The sequence below is a fragment of the Echinops telfairi genome, unplaced genomic scaffold (assembly GCF_000313985.2).
Source record: "Echinops telfairi isolate 266 unplaced genomic scaffold, ASM31398v2 ScPeMD7_18;HRSCAF=68, whole genome shotgun sequence".
NCBI lineage: Eukaryota > Metazoa > Chordata > Mammalia > Afrosoricida > Tenrecidae > Echinops > Echinops telfairi.
In genome coordinates this window covers 44,020,989-44,038,214 of record NW_022103915.1, presented here as the reverse complement: position 1 = coordinate 44,038,214, position 17,226 = coordinate 44,020,989, and the positions used below count along the sequence as shown (strand labels likewise).

Here is a 17,226-nt window from a genome sequence, read left to right as displayed (position 1 = left end):
AAGAAGAGTGCCTCTCAACAAACTCCAAACTTACTGGTGCTGAGATAGTCCCAACTCACAGCCACACTGTAGGACAGAGTAGAACTGCCTCTCTGGGCTTCTGTGGCTGTAGTCTTTACAGGAATGGAAAGCATCATCTTTCTCCCAGGGAGCAGCTGGTGGGTTTGAACCCTCAGCCTTGCAGTTAACATCCCAAGGAGTAACCCATAGTACCACCAAAGTTACTGGTGTGTTAGTCCAGGTAGACTAAAGAAACAAATTCATGGACACTCATGTGTATAAGAAAGAGTTTTATATACAAGAAAATTTGAATAGTGAGAAAACATCTCAGCCCAGGCCAGATCAAGTCTGTAAATCCGGTATTAGCCTGTATGTCTGATACCAATCTATGAAGTCCTCTTTAGACCCATGAAACACATGTAATGATGCCGAATGCAGGAAGATCACAGGCCAGTGGGTGGAAAGTCTTGTGGATCTAGTGGTGGTAGAGGCATATTAGCGCTGGCAGGGGTCTCCACTTGGCTCCTCCAGCTCCAGGGCTCTAGTGTAGCTCCATGTGTCTTGTAAGAAGGAATGTCTCCCAGGGAATGTGTGTGTCAGGCCTCTAGCAAGCTATTTATCTCCTTAGCGCCTCCTTTTCCTGTCTATACAATGGGGGCTAACATCAGTCCCTTACTTGAGGGTAATGCTGAGACGAATAGACAGAATATATATGTTTAGCAAATGAGAACCGTTCCAATTATCAGGATAAATATGATATCATGAAAAGAACATATGGTCTGTGGATGACCCGTGACTCCTGGTTGGGGATAGTACACTTCAGGACTACATACCAGTAAATTGCCCACCTGTATTATTTTGCAGATTGAGCTATATCACGGTTCAACTCACCCAATTTGAAGTGAATGACTGGTGACAACTTTCGCTGGTTAAAATAGGCCTAAGACAGCAAGTCCAGTGGAAGCAGAGTTGGAAGGAACTCCAACAGCTGTCTGACTCGACCACTCCTTCCCTGATGCATCCTGTTGACCACCTCCCGGGTGCTTGTTGGTGTCCTTTAAAGGGGCTATCGAGTCAGTGGAGAGCAGAACAAAGCCCTCCACACCCCTCCACCCTCCTGACAGCCACTCCTGGGTTTGAGCCCGTCGTACATGCGTTGTGTCTTTAGTGGTACTCCTTCCTCTTAGCCTCTGCCTAGTGCTCTCCTATGTGATGACCCCTCTCTCACCACAGTGTCACGCACAGCACACTGAGGCACAAGGAGATTGTTCATTGAGGGGCTTTTGAGACAAAGCATGCACATCAGAGAGGATTTCCCCTCCAGTTTATTAGAGTATTACTTGGAAATTTGTCTCTTTTTTTTTGCGGTTTTAAAGAAGGATGTTTATTTCTCACGGTTCTCGAGACTGAGTCCAGGAAATCAGTGTTTCGGGTCGTGCCATCCCTTCCTTCTTCTTAGTCCTTGGATTTTCTGGCTAGTCCTGGCTTTGTAGATGATCCTCACGTGATCTGTGTATCGCCGTGTCCATTTTGGTCTTTTTAAAATTTTTATTTTACCTTTTTGGGTACTACCGCAGGGCTGGATATACCCAAGAGAATTAAGTGAGAGGGCAGATAGGTGCTTTTGTTAACAATGGGAAAATGCTCACATGGTAATGCCTACTAGCCAGGAAGTTTAGAATCACAGAATTTTGGAGATAGAAAAGGTTTGGGAAAGGACCCAGATCTCAAAAAATTCTCCACAAATAAGGAGACAGGGCCAGAGAAGGTCAGGGGCTTGGTCAGAGGGATTTACCTAGTGACTGTGAGCACACGAAGCAAGAGTTTGCTCCACCATTTCTCTCTGGGCCGCCAGCACGCTGTTAGTAGGTGCCACCAAGTCAACTCTGCCTCCCAGAGGCCCTGCGTGCAATGGAATGAAGCCCCTCCTTCTTCACATGGTCATGCTTGAGCCCACTGTTGCAGCCACGTGCAAATCCATCTTGTTGATGGGCTTCCTCTTTTTCAGTGGTCCTCTAATGAGGCTCCCTTCTGGGTCTCGTTTCTCTTGATAACATGTCCAAAGTAGGTGAGACAAAGTATCACCAGCCTTGCTTCTAAGAAGCATTCTGCCTTTACTTCCTCCACGACCGATTGGTCTGTTTTTCTGACAGTCTGTGCTGCTGGGAATATTCTTCCTCGGCATCATCATTTAAATGCATCCGTTCTTTTCCTGTCTTCCTGGTTCAAATACATAGGAGGTGACTGGAAATACCGTGGCATAAATCATTTATTTCAAAGTGGCAGTTTTGCTCTTAAGGCATTGTAAAACAGATTTGCCCAAAGTATTATGTCCTTTGATTTCTTGACTGCTGTTTCCATGGGCATTGAGTGCGGACTCGAGTGAAATACAACTTCACTCTTCTCTCCATTTACCATGCTGTCTCTTAGGTCCAGTTATGAGGATTTTTGTTTCTTTATACTAATCTCCAGCCAAGTAGTTAGGAATATATGTGCTCTTGGGACAGGTTAAGGAGCCCTGGAGACTTAGTTAGTTCCACTTTGGGCTCCTAACTGCTATTGGAAGCACAGGAGAAAGACGAGGCTTTCTGCTCCTGTACAGATTTATACCCTGGTAAACCCTAGGGAACAGTTCTACTCTTCCTATAGCCTTCCTGTGAGTCAGAATCAGCTCAGTGGCAGTGGGGTTGGCAGTTTGAGACAAGCTGTCTTGATTCCAGTCTTGATTCCACCCCTTGCTTACAGTTGATCTTCTTCAGTCAGCTGTGCATGCCCCACAGCCTCACTTTTCTTACTTGGGATAGAGGAAGGCTATGGGGGCTTTCTGTGGACTGAATGAGATGATGTAAGAGAGACATTTAGGACACTGCCTGACACATGGCAAAAGCTCGGTAAGAATTTGCTGCTTTTCATTGCTGGTTTGCCAAAGAACTGTAGGAATATCAGTTCTTAAACCAAGTCACAGAATAAATGTGTTGGCCAGGCTGGTGTTTTAGAAGTATTTTTCTCTCACTTAAAATATAGTTTTTAAAAGTTTTTTCAAAGCTTCTGATTCAGAAATGATCTTCAGAGACCATCTGTGAATCAACAAGCATATTCTTCCTCGAAATTATTGTGTGACTTTTAGATGGAAGGAGGAAATTACTTTAAAAAAAATCCCTCATCATTTCCAAGTTCCCAAATGTGTACAGAGTTGTCTGTCATGTGTCAGCCTGAGGCTGTAGCCTCACAGTGTACACAGGAAAGGATTGGCCATTAGACAAGCAATGCTGCCACAAGGCAGAAAGGTGACGATTGGAGAACAGAGAGCTTTTTTTTTTAAGCACATGGAAGGAGACCTTAATCTGATTTAAGGAGCTAAGGAAAGGCTTTTTGGAGGAAGTGATGTCTTTGCTGAAACCTGAATGATGAGTTAGTCAGGCATAGAGGGGATTAGAGAACACTCAGGGCACAGGGAACAGTACACATCAGGGTGGCTGCGCCACCTTGGGAGACCACGGGACATTCAGTAATCAACAAGACTGTATCAAGCAGTTACTCTCTATTGGGCATTATTTTTCATAATTGAGACACGTTGCTTAAAAAAAGTGGGCACCATCTTTACTTCACGTTAATTAATGGGGAGAGTCCAGAAAGAATATGTCAGGTGCTACACAGAGAACTGCTTATGGTAGGATGCTCAGACGATCATTCAGGATGAAATGACAATCCATGGGGTGGGGTACTGAATAATGAGGATGAGCCAGCCATGCAAAACTTTGTGGGAGGAAGGTTCAAGAAGGCACAACGAAGGCAACAGCCTTAAAGGCAGGAGCAATTCTGGCACTTGGAGAAACAGAAGGAAGGCCAGTGCGCTGCGGTCTGGAGGACGCGGAGAAAGTGGTGCAAATCATTCCAGACGCATTTGGGTTGGAGGTGGTTGTTGGGTGCTGTACAATGGAGTGCAACACTTCTTGGTCCCTTGCCCGCCTCACAGTTGCCCTTATATTTGAGCTCAATGCTGCAGCCCCTTTGTCGTCAGTCCACCTCGTCAAGGGCTCTTTTATCCTGATCATCCACTTTACCAAGCACAATGCTTTTCTCTCATGACTGGTCTCTCCTGACAGAATGTTCAAAGTACGTGAGACAAAAGTCTCACCACCCTTGCCTCTAAGGAGCATTCTGGCTGAACTTCTTCCAAGACAGGCTTTTTTTTTTTGGGTCAGTCTATGGTCCTTTCATGGATGGCACCTTGGTTGCTGAAAGTGAGGAGGACATGAAGCACTTGTTGATGAAGGTCAAGGATTGTAACCTTCAGTCTGGATTACAACTCAATGTCAAAAAGACCAAAATCCTCATAACCGGATCAATAGGTCACAAACACACCAGGATAAACAAAGAAAAGATTGAAGTTGTCCAGAATTTCATCTTGCTTGGATCGACATTCAGAGCTCGTGGAAGCAGCAGTCAGGAGATCAAATGGCGCGTGGCTTTGGTTAAATTTGCTGCCCAAGACCTCTTTAAAATGTTGAAGAGCAAGGATTTTACTTTGAGAACTAAGGGGTGCCCCACCCAAGCCATGATATTTTCCATCACCTCACATGCACGTGAAATTCCTACATTGAATAAGAAAGACTGAAGCAGAATCTATGCATTTGAATTATGGCGCTGGAAAAGAATATTGACAGTACCATGGGATGGGTTGGACATAGAGAAAGGTCTAAGATATTTCTAGTACAAACTAGCTTATTATTATGATTGTGGTAAGTATAAAGTCTCTGGATAGTGCAGACACTTCATGCTCAATAACTAATGTAAATGTTGGTAGTTTCCCCCCGGTGCCTGACAACCTGCTTTTATAGGGTTTCTGGCTCAGGAAGTCCTATGGAGCAGTTCTGCTCTTTCACCTATGGGCCCCCGCCCTTCTGTTATTTAGACCCAAACCCATCCCACATCCCACCATGCTGATTCAAACTCATAGGGACCTTCTATCAGGTTGTGAGGCTATAACTCTGCAGGCGCTGACAGTCATATTTTTCACCTATTCGGTTGCCTTGAGTTGAAATAAAATTGACAGCAATGGATTGGTTGACTTTTCTATTTAAGTATAAGCATTAAAAAAACCCAACATTTGCCATTTCGACTTTTTTTGTGCCCATACAATTAAATGACTTTAATTACATTGTGCAATCATTGCCATTAACCACTTCCAATTTTTTTTCACGACCCTGAACAAAATCTCAGTGCCCCCAGAGCAATTTTTAAATGCATGCATAATATGGTGCTCTCATTTTCAAAACTAGAAAACTTTTGGAAAACCTCTGAAGCGGGGCTTGGTTCTGTGTGTTTTAATAAATGAGGTGTGGCAAAGAACATATTTCCCATCGTCATTGACAGAAATGCACAGAAGGCAAATGGGCTGTTCGCTGTCCTCTTCCAAGTTAGGAACACATGTAAGCAACCGAGCAAATGAGCAAGGTTGCTTGGCTCAATGAGAGGCCTCATTATGCTGATTGTGCGGGTCCCAATGGTTTCTCCTGGGTTCTAGCCATACATTCCGAATTATTTCTCTGAGCGTTCTTTTCTCGGTTCATGCCTTTGGACTTCCACTTGTGTTTCCAGAGGGCTGACATTCTTTCTCTCCTCTGGGGGCCTGCTTTCATCCAGGCGAATTGTCCATATTTATTTTCCGTTTCCCCAGAATGTCTACCTCTGTCCTGGAGCACCCTGGGCATGCAGGGACTCACACGCTTTTGTTTCTTTCCAGTGAACAGCTTTGGGGATGATGAGGAGCTGTCCACATCGTCTGGCAGTGACGAGGAGGTGATCAAGCAATTTGAGATCTCTGTGTCACGCTCGCAGAGTTTCCGTTCTGGAGGACCACCCGAGAGAAGAAAGCAGACAGGTTCGGAGCAGAAACCCAAATTCAGCCGCGTGCTCGCGAACCAGGAAGAGGATAGCACTGACGTGTCGGCATGCGAAGGTATACTTTGCAACAGCCCTTCCTTAACTAGACCCAAACGGATCCCACTGCCCATCATGTTGACTCTGACCCAGAGTCCCCGTATATGGGGTTTCTGTGGCTGTCAATCTTAGTAAGAGCAAGCAGCCTCATTTTTCTCCCAAGGAGTAGCTGATGGGTTCAAACAGATGATATTGTAGGTGACACCCTAATGCATAACCCACTATGCCACCCGGAATCTTTTATCTAGACCAAGGGTGGCTATATTAAGAATGCTTTGAATCACTCAACTACTGCCGCTCTGCACCTGAGAGTCCAGGGAGTGCAGGGCGGTGAGGCAGTGCTTGGCAGCCAGGATAGGGAAAACCATCTTGCAAGGAGCCATCAGGAATGGACTGGGAAGAGGGGTGGACCAGGCATGGGAAGGTAAGCCTTGACTCCTGGCTAGTGGAGCCCCTTCCTTCCTTGTAGGTTAAAAAGTTGCCAGTGAGCCATTTCCTACTCCTGGTGACTGCATGTGTGTGAGAGTGTCACTGCACTCAACAGGGTTTTCAGGGGTTCACTTCCTGGAAGTAGATCGCCATTCATGATCCTTCCAAGATTCCTTGGGGTGGACTCCGACTTCCCATCTGTTGGTTGGCAGTTGAGCATGATCATCCTCTGCACCACCCCAGGGATGCCACCTTGCAGCCACCTTACAGCCTTTTCATTTGGACCACTAATGACCAGCACAGTATACATCAACCTCTGTAAATTCCTTTCTGATAAATTTAATTATTTCTCATACCCATGCATTGACATTGAGACTGGTACTTGGTTTTTTTCTTTATATACAACCAATCATATGCAAATAGAGTTCTAGATATCTATATTACCCCTGAATATTTGTTTGATATATTTTATTAATAGTCTAAATTATTAAAGCAACACCAGTAACATTCTTAAAACAAAGTCCCTGAGCAGTAAAAACAGTTAATGCACCAGGCGGGCAACCAAAATGTTGGTGGTTAGAATCTACCCAGGGGCACCTCAGAAGAAGGGCATGTGATCTACTTCTGAAATATCAACCACTGGAAACACGATGGAGAACAGATCTAGCTTGACACAAATGGGGGGCCAACAGTCAGAATCCACTTGATGGCCACTGTTGTTATATTGTTAGGTGCCATTGAGCTGGTTCCAACTCTCAGTGACCTGATATACAGCAGGAGCACCACTACCTGGCCCGGGGTCAGCCTCACAACCAGCCCTCTGTTTGTGACCGATCTTGTTGCCTCAGGGTCAGTCATCTTGCTGAGGGTCTTCGTCTCTTCCACTAACCCTCAGTCAAGCATGCTGTCCTTCTCCAGGAACTGGTCCTTCTAAAAGTATGTGAGATACAGTCTTGCCATCTTTTCTACTACAGAGTTTTCTGTCTGTACTTTTCCCAAATTAGTTAGTTCTTCGGACAATCCATGGGTATTCAGTAATGCCACTACTACCATTAATTTTTCTTTCATCATCCTTAGTCACGCTCTATATTTTTTCATGCATGTGGAGTGATTGAAAATGACGTGGTTCATGTTAGGTGCACCCTAGTTCTCAAGGTTAAATATTAATTTTTTTTAACACTTTAAAGATTTTTTTCACAAGATTTGTCCAATATAATACTTTGTTTGATTTCGTGACTGCTGCTTCCATGGGTATTGACTGTGGGCCAAGTAAAATGAAATCCTTGACAAATTCAATCGTTTCTCTGTTTATCATGCTATTGCTTATTGACCCAATTGTAAAGATTTTTGTTTTCTTTATACTAAGATAGAATCTATATTGAAAGCCGTATTTTCCCATTTTCATCAGTAAATGATTAAAAGCCCCTTGGCTTTCAGCAAGTGAGATTGTGTCCGCTTCATGTTGCAGTTGTTAATGAGTCTACTTTAAACTATGAAGCTGTGTTCTTCATAAATACTGTTTCTTAGATTATTCACTTAGCACACAGATTGCATTAGTGTGGTCACAGGATAAAGCCCTGACACACACCTTTCCTGGTTTTAAACCACACAAGGTCCCCTTGTTCTGTTTGAGCGATCGCTCTCTGTCTTGCACAGTTTCTGCATGAAGGGAATTAAGTGTTCTGTAATTCCCATTCTTTGCAATGTCATCATTTATTAAGATTCACACAGTCAAATGCCTTTGCGTAATTAATAAAACACAGGTAAACATTTTTCTGGTATTCTCAACTTTTAGCTAAGAGCCATACATTTTATGATTTTATTATTAAAGCATTCGTCCTATAGTAGCATTATATTCTGCTGATTGACAAAATTGGTTGCCTTTTCTAAAATAAGAGTTACATACTCAGAGTAAAGGGAGGAATAATGTGTGATGGTAGGTAGGGCTTCAGAACCCTCTGTCCTCTTCAGCTCCAAAAGAGTAGGGCGAAAAGGATGCAAAAAGAACAGCACAACACTTCCGTGTACTTTCTTGAGCAACGGACAGGCATCTCCCTGTCTCCTTCAGGTCCAGAGCCTTAAATGAATGCAGGACATTGGAACGGGAAGATTCTGTGCTTTTATTTAGTGAAAAGCTAGAGAAAATGTCACTCCTCTTACCTTGGTGACCACTCTTAGTGACCTCGGTTTTCTACTCTTTCTTTGGGGGACAAATGATCAAAGGGGGCACGTCATCTAGTGGGACAAAGTTTTTCTAGCACTAGAAAAAGTATACAACGTGGAAGAAGATAAAACAAGAATTTTCTAGTTTTCTAATGTGAACAGGGCAAGCAGCAGAAGAAAAGACTGTAAAATTGGTAGTCATAATTTTTTCAGTAGGAATATGATAACCTGCAGATTTACATATGTGCATTTACACACTGGCACAAACCATAATACTTTGCTAATTACTCTCCTTTCAGCCCAGGTTAAGCCAATAAATAAATACCTATGTAACCCGACCACATTATCAGTACATATCGACCCTCTGTCATTTCCGCACTCCCCTCCCACTTAGCTCTTTCGTTAGTATTACATCACAGAATTCTGTCTCCATCGAAAGGGCAAATGTTAGCTAGTGCAAGTTATAGCAGTTGAGTCCCTAGGGGAAGCTGGTTTAATTCTCCAGCTAATGACCCCACTTTTCAGAACCCCAAGGAGTTAGTTTCTGATTTACACCAACAGCCAGTGTTCTTAGCGTTCTGACATCCGTGCTAATCTTCATTCTTCTGGGAATTTAAAGCAGTCTACCTTTTGTCTTAACTGGTGAGACTGTGTTTTTCATAGATGGCAAATAAAAGGTAAACTTTTCTCAACCCAAGAGAGGAAAAAATTCCAATACATTGAGGAACGTGACTCTACCTTTTGGAGAAGGGCAGCGGGATAGTCATAATTTTGTTGCCACATTTTAGGTTATCAAAATGCCATAGAAGTATTATATCGTTTTATTGAATGGATTTTTTTCTGTGTCATTTTTTTGGTTCATTTTGATCAGTGAATATGTTCATCAATAAAGAATAACAAAGAGATGAAGCTCATACTCCTGAGAGGATTTGTTGTTGTTGTCTTTCACTATAGCTTAAGCAAGGTTTCTTAAGATCAAGAACAATGATAGGCATTCTTCTGCTTTAGAAGGGCCTTCAGAAGGGTTGGAGCAGTGAAATTAAAGGGATGAAATCCAGGTAAAATTGGACCTACGAGAGAGTGACTGGTCAACCTGGAGCGCCAAGCCTTGAAGGCAAAACATGACCATGAAGCAACAAACAGAGTGGTCTGCCCCAGTCCCAGCTACATGGAAGCCCCTTCCCAGAAGAATGCACCACAGAGGACAGCACTGAAGATACAACTTGGGGACGGGCAGGTCTGCTCAGACTACATGGGAGCAAACTCAGAGAGAAGGAGAGAGAGAAAGAGAGAGAGAAAGAGAGAACAGCATACTGGCCCACCCACCAAAGCCCCAAGGATGACATTCCTGCTTGAAGCAGCCAATGCACAGAGAGGACAGAAGGAGGGCTGGCCCCACTAAGAGACACAGTGTCCCCTCACTGACCCAGAGAGCTAGGAGGAACAGTACTAGAGACACAGTGTGCCTGGTCTGAAAACCCCCCTTCCCGCCCACCCCCTTCCCACACACTCATACATACACTGGGAGCAAAATAGAGCAGCAAGGGGACAAAGCCATGAAATCCCAGACAAGAGGAAAGTAAAAGGAAATAGAGGAAAGAACTAGGAGGCAAAAGACATTTATAGAAGTCTAAATACAGGCATATATATATATATATGTAAATACATTTATATATAACAAAAGGGAAATAGATCTATGTACATATATTTTCTAAGTATTAACACAGCAGATGGACACTGAGCCTTTACTCAAGTACTCCCTCAATGCAAGAACACTTTGTTCTAATAACCTGGCATTCTGTGATGCTCCCCTTCCCTGACATGATCACTGAAGACAAAGCGGATGCATAAGCAAATGTGGTGAAGAAAGCTTATGGTGCCCGGCTATCAAAAGATACAGCGTCTAGAGTCTTAAAAGCTTGAAGATAACCAAGTGGCCATCTAGCTGAGAAGCAACAAAGCCCACATGGAAGAAACACATCAGCCTGTGTGATCATGAGATGTTGATGGAATCAGGTATCAGGCATCAAGACCCAAAACAAAAAATCATATCGATGTGAAAGGGGGAGGGCAGAGTGGAGACCCAAAGCCCATCTGTAGAAAATTGGACATTCCCTTACAGAAGAGTCACAAGGAAGAGATGAGCCAGCCAGGGTGCAGTATAACACGGACGAAACACACAACTTTCCTCTAGTTCTTTAATGCTTCCTCATCCCTCACTATCATGAACCAAATTCTACCTTACAAATCCGGCTAGGTCAGCTCATGTATAGTGGTACAAATAAGAGCTCGCAACACAGGGAATCCAGGATAGATAAACCCCTCAGGACCAATAATGAGAGTAACAATACCAGGAGGGGAAGGGGAAGGGGGTGGGTGACAGAAAGGGGGAGCCAATCACAATTATCGCTATATTAACCCCACCTTCTCCCAATGGGATGGACAATCGAAAAATGGGTGAAGGGAGACAGTGGTCGGTGCAAGACATGAAAAAATAATTTATAAGTTATTAAGGGATCATGTGGAGGGAGGGGGAGAACTGAGCTGAGACCAAGGGCTCAAGTAGAAAGAAAATGTTTTGAGAGTGAAGATGACAACATAAGTACAAATATGCTTGACACAATGGATGCATATATGTATATATATATATGGATTGTGATAAGAGCTGTAAGAGCACCTAATAAAATGATTTTTTTTAAAAGCAATGAAGTCCCTGGGGAATCTCAAAAATAGACTTTGGGGGCAGGGCTTGGCACCTCATCAGACTTGATCAGAAAACATTCATAAGGATCAATAGACACACCTGGAACTATTTATAGACTTTTTTCTTCTTCTTCTTTTCTTCCCATGTCTATTTATGTAAGATAGGCAGGATAAACAATCCTGAGGAGAAAACAACGGGACCGATAGTTCTGGGGGGACATGGTAGAGGGGAAGGTGGGGGAAAGGGAGGGGGTGTGCAACAAACCCAAGAACAAGAGAACAACGAGAGATCTAAAATTGATGGCTTAGGAGGGTATAGAATGCCTGGTGGGGCTTGATCAAGTGCAATGTAGCCGAGAGGAATAACTGAGAGCCAAAAGAAGTTTGAGCATGATAGTGGGACAGGAGGAAAGTAAAAGGAAATGGAGGAAAGAACTAGAAGGCAAAATACATTTATAGAGGTCTAAATATAGGCACATACATATGTAAATATATTTATATATAACTATAGGGATATAGGGCTATGTACATATATTTATATGTTAAGATAGCAGATGGACATTGGGCATCTACTCAAGTCCTTCCTCAATGCAAGAACACTTTGTTCTAATAACCTGACATTCTGTGATGCTCACCTTTCCGATATGATCTCTGAAGACAAAATGGGTGCATAAGCATATGTGGTAAAAAAGCTGATGGTGCCTGGTTATTCAAAGATATACCATCTGGGGTCTTAAAGGTTTGAAGATAACCAAGTGGCCATCTAGCTGGGAAGCAAATCATGAGGTGTCAACAGGATCAGTCTTCAGAAGACGCAAAACAAACAATCATACCCATGCGAACCGGAGTGGAGACCCAAAGCCCATCTGTAGACAATTGGACATCCCCTCACAGAAGGGTCACATGGAAAGGACGAGCCAGCCAAGGTGCAGTAGAACACTGATGAAACATACAACCTTCCTCTACTTTTTAATGCTTCCCCACCCCCTTCCCAACTATCATGACTCCAATCCTACCTTACAAATCTGGCTAGAGTAAAGCATTTACACTGGTACAGATAAGAGATCTCGACACATGAAATCCAGGACAAAAAGTAATTATAATTTATCAAGGATTCACAAGGGTGGGAAGGTGAGAGAAGGAGGGAAAAAAGAGCTGATACCAAGGACTCAAATAGAAAGTGAATGTTTAGAAAATAATAATGGCAACATATGTACAATTGTGCTGGATACAATTGATGTATGGATTGCTATAAGAGCTGTAAGAGTCCCCAATAAAATTATCTTTTAAAACAGAAAGAAAGAAAGAGAGACTGGTAAGTTATATTATGTTTCTTCTTAAGTAAGGAACCTTCGGTCTTTTAGCCTTTTTTACCTTTTGTATTTTATTTTTATTCAATAACATTTTTGCTATTGGAAAAGTTAGTTTTTAGAATATTTTTAAAGTCATTTCATTAGGGGCTCATACAACTCTTATCACAACCCATACATCCATCAAATGTGTCAAGCCCATTTGTACATCATTCTCAAAACATTTGCTCATCATTCTCAAAACATTTGCTCTCCACTTAAGCCCCTGACATCTGGTCCTCATGTTTTCCCCTCCCTCCCCACTCTCCACTCCCTCATGGACCCTTGATAATTTACAAATTATTATTTTGTCATATCTTACACCGTCCAACGTCTCCCTTCACCCACTTTTCTGTTGTCCGTCCCCTAGGGAGGAGGTTATATGTAGATCCTTGTAATCGGTTCCCCCTTTCCACTCCACCTTCCCAGTATCGCCACTCTCACCACTGGTCCTGAAGGGATCATTCGTCCTAGATTCCTTGTGTGTCCAGTTGCTGTCTGTACCAGTGTACATCCTCTGGTCTAGCCAGATTTGTAAGGTAGAATTGGGATCATGATAGTGGGTGGGAAGGAAGCATTTAGGAATTAGAGGAAAGTTGTATGTTTCATCGTTGCTACACTGCACCCTGGCTGGCTCGTCTCCTCCCCGTGACCCTTCCATAAGGGGATGTCCAATTGCCTACAGACTGGCTTTGGGTCTGCACCCTGCATCCCCCTCATTCACAATGATATGGTTTTTTGTTCTGATGATGCCTGATCTCTTCGACACCTCGTGATCACACAGGCTGGTGTGCTTCTTCTATGTGGGCTTAGTTGCTTCTGACCTAGGTGGACACTTGTTTTACCTTCAAGCTTTTAAGACCTCAGACGCTATATCTTTTGATAGCTGGGCACCATCAGCTTTCTTCACCACATTTGCTTATGTACCTGCTTTGTCTTCAGCGATTATGTTGGGAAGGTGAGTGGCATGAAATGCCAGTTTAATAGAACAAAGTATTCTTGCATTGAGGGAGTACTTGAGTGGAGGCCCAATGTCCATCCACTAGCTTAATACTAAACCTATACATATATGCACATAGATCTATTTCCACATCCTCATATATAAATATATTTACATATATACATGCCTGTATTTAGACCTCTATAGATGCCCTTTGCCTCCCAGCTCTTTCTTCTATTTCCCTTGACTTTCCTCCTGTCCCACTATCATGCTCAGTCCCCACCAGGGTTTCAGCAGTTCCTCTTTGTTACATTACCCTTGATCATGCCCTATCAGGCCTCCCACACCCACCTCACCACCAATTTTGATCACTTGTTGTTCCCTTGTCCCTGGGTTTGTTAACACCACTTCCTTTCCCTCCACTTCCCCCTCTCCCATGTCCCCCTGGAACTGTTGGTCCCGTTTTTTTTCCCTCCATATTGTTCATCCAGCCTATCTTATTTAGACAGACCTGTGGAAATAATAACATGAACAAAAATAAGACAGAGCAAAACCAAGCAACAAAAGAAAACAAAACAACAACAAATCAATGACAAAAACAAAACAAAACACCACAACAAGAAAGAAAAGCTTGTAGTTAGTTCAAAGACTGTTTGTTGGCCTTTAGGAGTGTTTTCCGGTCAATAAAAGCTAGATGCCACCCTCCTGGTATCATCAAAAGCAGCTCAATTATTTTCAAACTCTGTGCTCATTTTTGCTTAGGGTGGTGTATTAATCAGAGTCTATCCAGAAAAATAACTTCTGGGAATATATATCAAGAGATTTATTGCGAGCAATTGGCTTATGTGATTGTGGAGGCTGGCTAAGCAAGTCCAAAATCCACAGGGCAAGCCATCAGGAAAAACAGACGAGAACTCTCTGGTGGTAGTCTATAGGTCAAACTTTGCTGCTTCAGGTAAGCCTCAATGCTGTCTGTAAAGCTTTTCAACTGATTGAATAAGATCTACTTGAACTATCTAGGATAATCTCAATATTAAAAGTCAACCAAATGTTCTCTTTAATTATTTGTACAGGAACACATAGATTAGTGTTGGAATGTGTAATTGGGTCCTACAATTTAGTCCACACAGACTGAATTAGGATGGTGAAAGGGGCTTATTGTTTAGCACATAAAGAGTAATGCCCACCTTTCCTGATTTTAAACCACACAGTATTCCCTTGTTCCATTTAGATGATTGCCTCTTAGCTCATAAAAGGTTCCACATGAGTACCTTGAAGTGCTCTGGAATTCCCATTCTTCTCAATGTTATCAATAGTGTATTATGATCCACACAGCCAAATGCCTTTGCTTAGTCAATAAAGAGCAAACAAACAAATAAACATCTATCTGGTATTCTTTGCCAAGATCTATCTGATGGCAGCAATGATATCCCTGGCTCCATGTCCTTTTCTGGAGGTGGCTTGAATTTCTAGCCCTGTTGATGTACTGCTGTAACTCCTTTTTAATTATCTACTGTGAGATGTCACTTGCATGGACTACCATTGATATTGTTTCATAATTTCTGCATCCTATTGCATTGCCTGCCTTTGGAATGAGTGCAAATATGGATCTCTTTCAGTCAGTTGATCCGGTAACTAGCTCTCTTCTCAATTTCTTGGCATAGACAAGTGAGTGCTTCCAGGGCATCCTCAACTTGTTGAAACATTTCACTTGGTGTCCCATCAATTCCTGGAGCTCTGTTTTTCTTTAATGTCTTCAGTACAGCATGGACATCTTTATTCAGTACCATTTGTTCTTGGTTATATGCTACCTCTTGAAATGGCTATTGACCAGTTCTTTTTGTTACAGTGACTCTGTTCCTTCCCTCTTCTTTTGATGCTTCCTGCTGTGGTCAATGTTTTGCCCATGCTCTTGTTGCTAGGCACTCTCTAGTCATTATGCCTCCTTGCAACCTTGTGGACAACAGAATGAAACACTGCCCAATCCTCTGATGTCCTCACAACTGTTATGTTTGAGCCCATTGTCACAGCTCCTGTGCCAATGCCTCTTGTCCAGTCACTTTCTCTTCTTTGCTGCTCATCGACGTTATCACGCACGAGGCCCTTGCTAAGACTGGCATCCCCTGATAACACATCCAAAATACGTGAGATGAAGTTTCATCGTCCTTGTCTCAAAGAAGTATTTTGACTATACTTCTTCCAAGACAAATTTGTTTGTTTTTCTCACGGCCCATGGTACTTTTCATAGTTTGCCCATAGAATTCTTCAACATTGCAATTCAGGGCTTGGATTTATTCTTCACTTACTTCAGCTTGAGGTATATTGAATGAGTTATTTCACTTCATTTCTTTCTCTTTTTTTACTTTTTAATTCCATGTCTTTGCACATTTTATTATAATATTTCTTTTTCCATAGCTGCTCTTTGAAATGTTCTGTTCAGTTCTTTTGCCTCATTCTCTTACCCACTCTTGCTACTCTGTGTTCAAGAGCACGTTTCAGAGTCTCATCTGACATCCATTTGGGTCTATTCATTCTTGTATTGTTAATGACTATCTTCATGCATGCGGTCCTTGAAATCCATTAGGTCTTTTGCCATTAGTTTTCAGTGCTTCCAATCTGTTCTTGAGAAGTTCTCTAAAGTCAGGCAAAATATACTCAAGATCATATTTCAGCTATCATAGGCTTGTTTTAATTTTCTTTAGCTTCAACCTGGATTCACATATAAGAAATTGATATTATATTCCATAGTTGGCCCCTACCCTTGTTTGGGCTGGTAAATTTGAGCTCCTCCTTTGTCTCTTCCCATAGATATAATTTGATTCCTGTATATTCCATCTGTCCATGTATATAATTGCCATTTATATTGTTGAAAAATATATTTGAAATGAAGATGTCATTGGTCTTGCAAAATTCTATTATGAAACCTCCAGTTTAATTTCTGTCACTGATACCATGTTTCTAGCTATTTTTTCCTTTATTAATTGATGATTATAGCTCATTTTGGGTTTTATGCCCCATCAATAAATGAAGGTCTGAAAAGCTTTAGCCCATCCTTGTCATTAAGATCAACTCCACTTTGAGGAAGTAGCTCTTCCTTAGTAATATTTTGAGTACCTTCTGCAGATGACACACCGTGTTACTGAAAGCAAGGGGGAGTTGAAGCACTTGATGATGAAAATGTAAGACTGTAACCTTTAGTATGGGTTGCAACTCAATGTAAAGAATGCAGAAGTCCTCACAACTGGACCAATAAACAACACCATGATAAAGGGAGCAAAGACTGAAATCACTAAGGATTTTATTTTGTTTGAATTTATGATCAGTGCTCATGGAAGCAGTTCTCAAGAAATCAAATGCTATATTTCATTAAACAGATATGCTATACAAGACCACTTTAAAGTGTGAGAAAGAAAGCATGTGAGTCCAGGTAGACTAGAGAAACAAATTCATAGGTGTATAAGAAAAAGTTTTATATACAAGACCAATTGAGAAAACATCCCAGCCCAGTTCAGATCAAGTCCACAAATCTGACATTAGCCTATATGTCTGATACCAATCTATAAATTCCTCTTCAGACTCATGCAACATATACAATGACTCTGAATGCAGGAAGATCACAGGCCAGTGGATGGAAAGTCTTATGGATTCAGTGGCAGTGGAAGCATCTCAGTGCTGGCATGGGTCTCCATGTGGCTCCTC

General features: G+C 42.3%; 1 protein-coding gene across 2 annotated transcripts in view; it reads left to right on the top strand.

The window, feature by feature from the left end:
- SYT16 (synaptotagmin 16) overlaps nucleotides 1-17,226 on the top strand; it is a 119,411-nt gene that overhangs the window by 66,639 nt on the left and 35,546 nt on the right. For both annotated transcript variants that reach the window (XM_030884983.2, XM_004698637.2), the window contains exon 2: nucleotides 5,747-5,962. In XM_030884983.2, coding sequence (XP_030740843.1) covers nucleotides 5,747-5,962 — 216 coding nt within the window. The remainder of the gene's footprint in view (nucleotides 1-5,746; nucleotides 5,963-17,226) is intronic.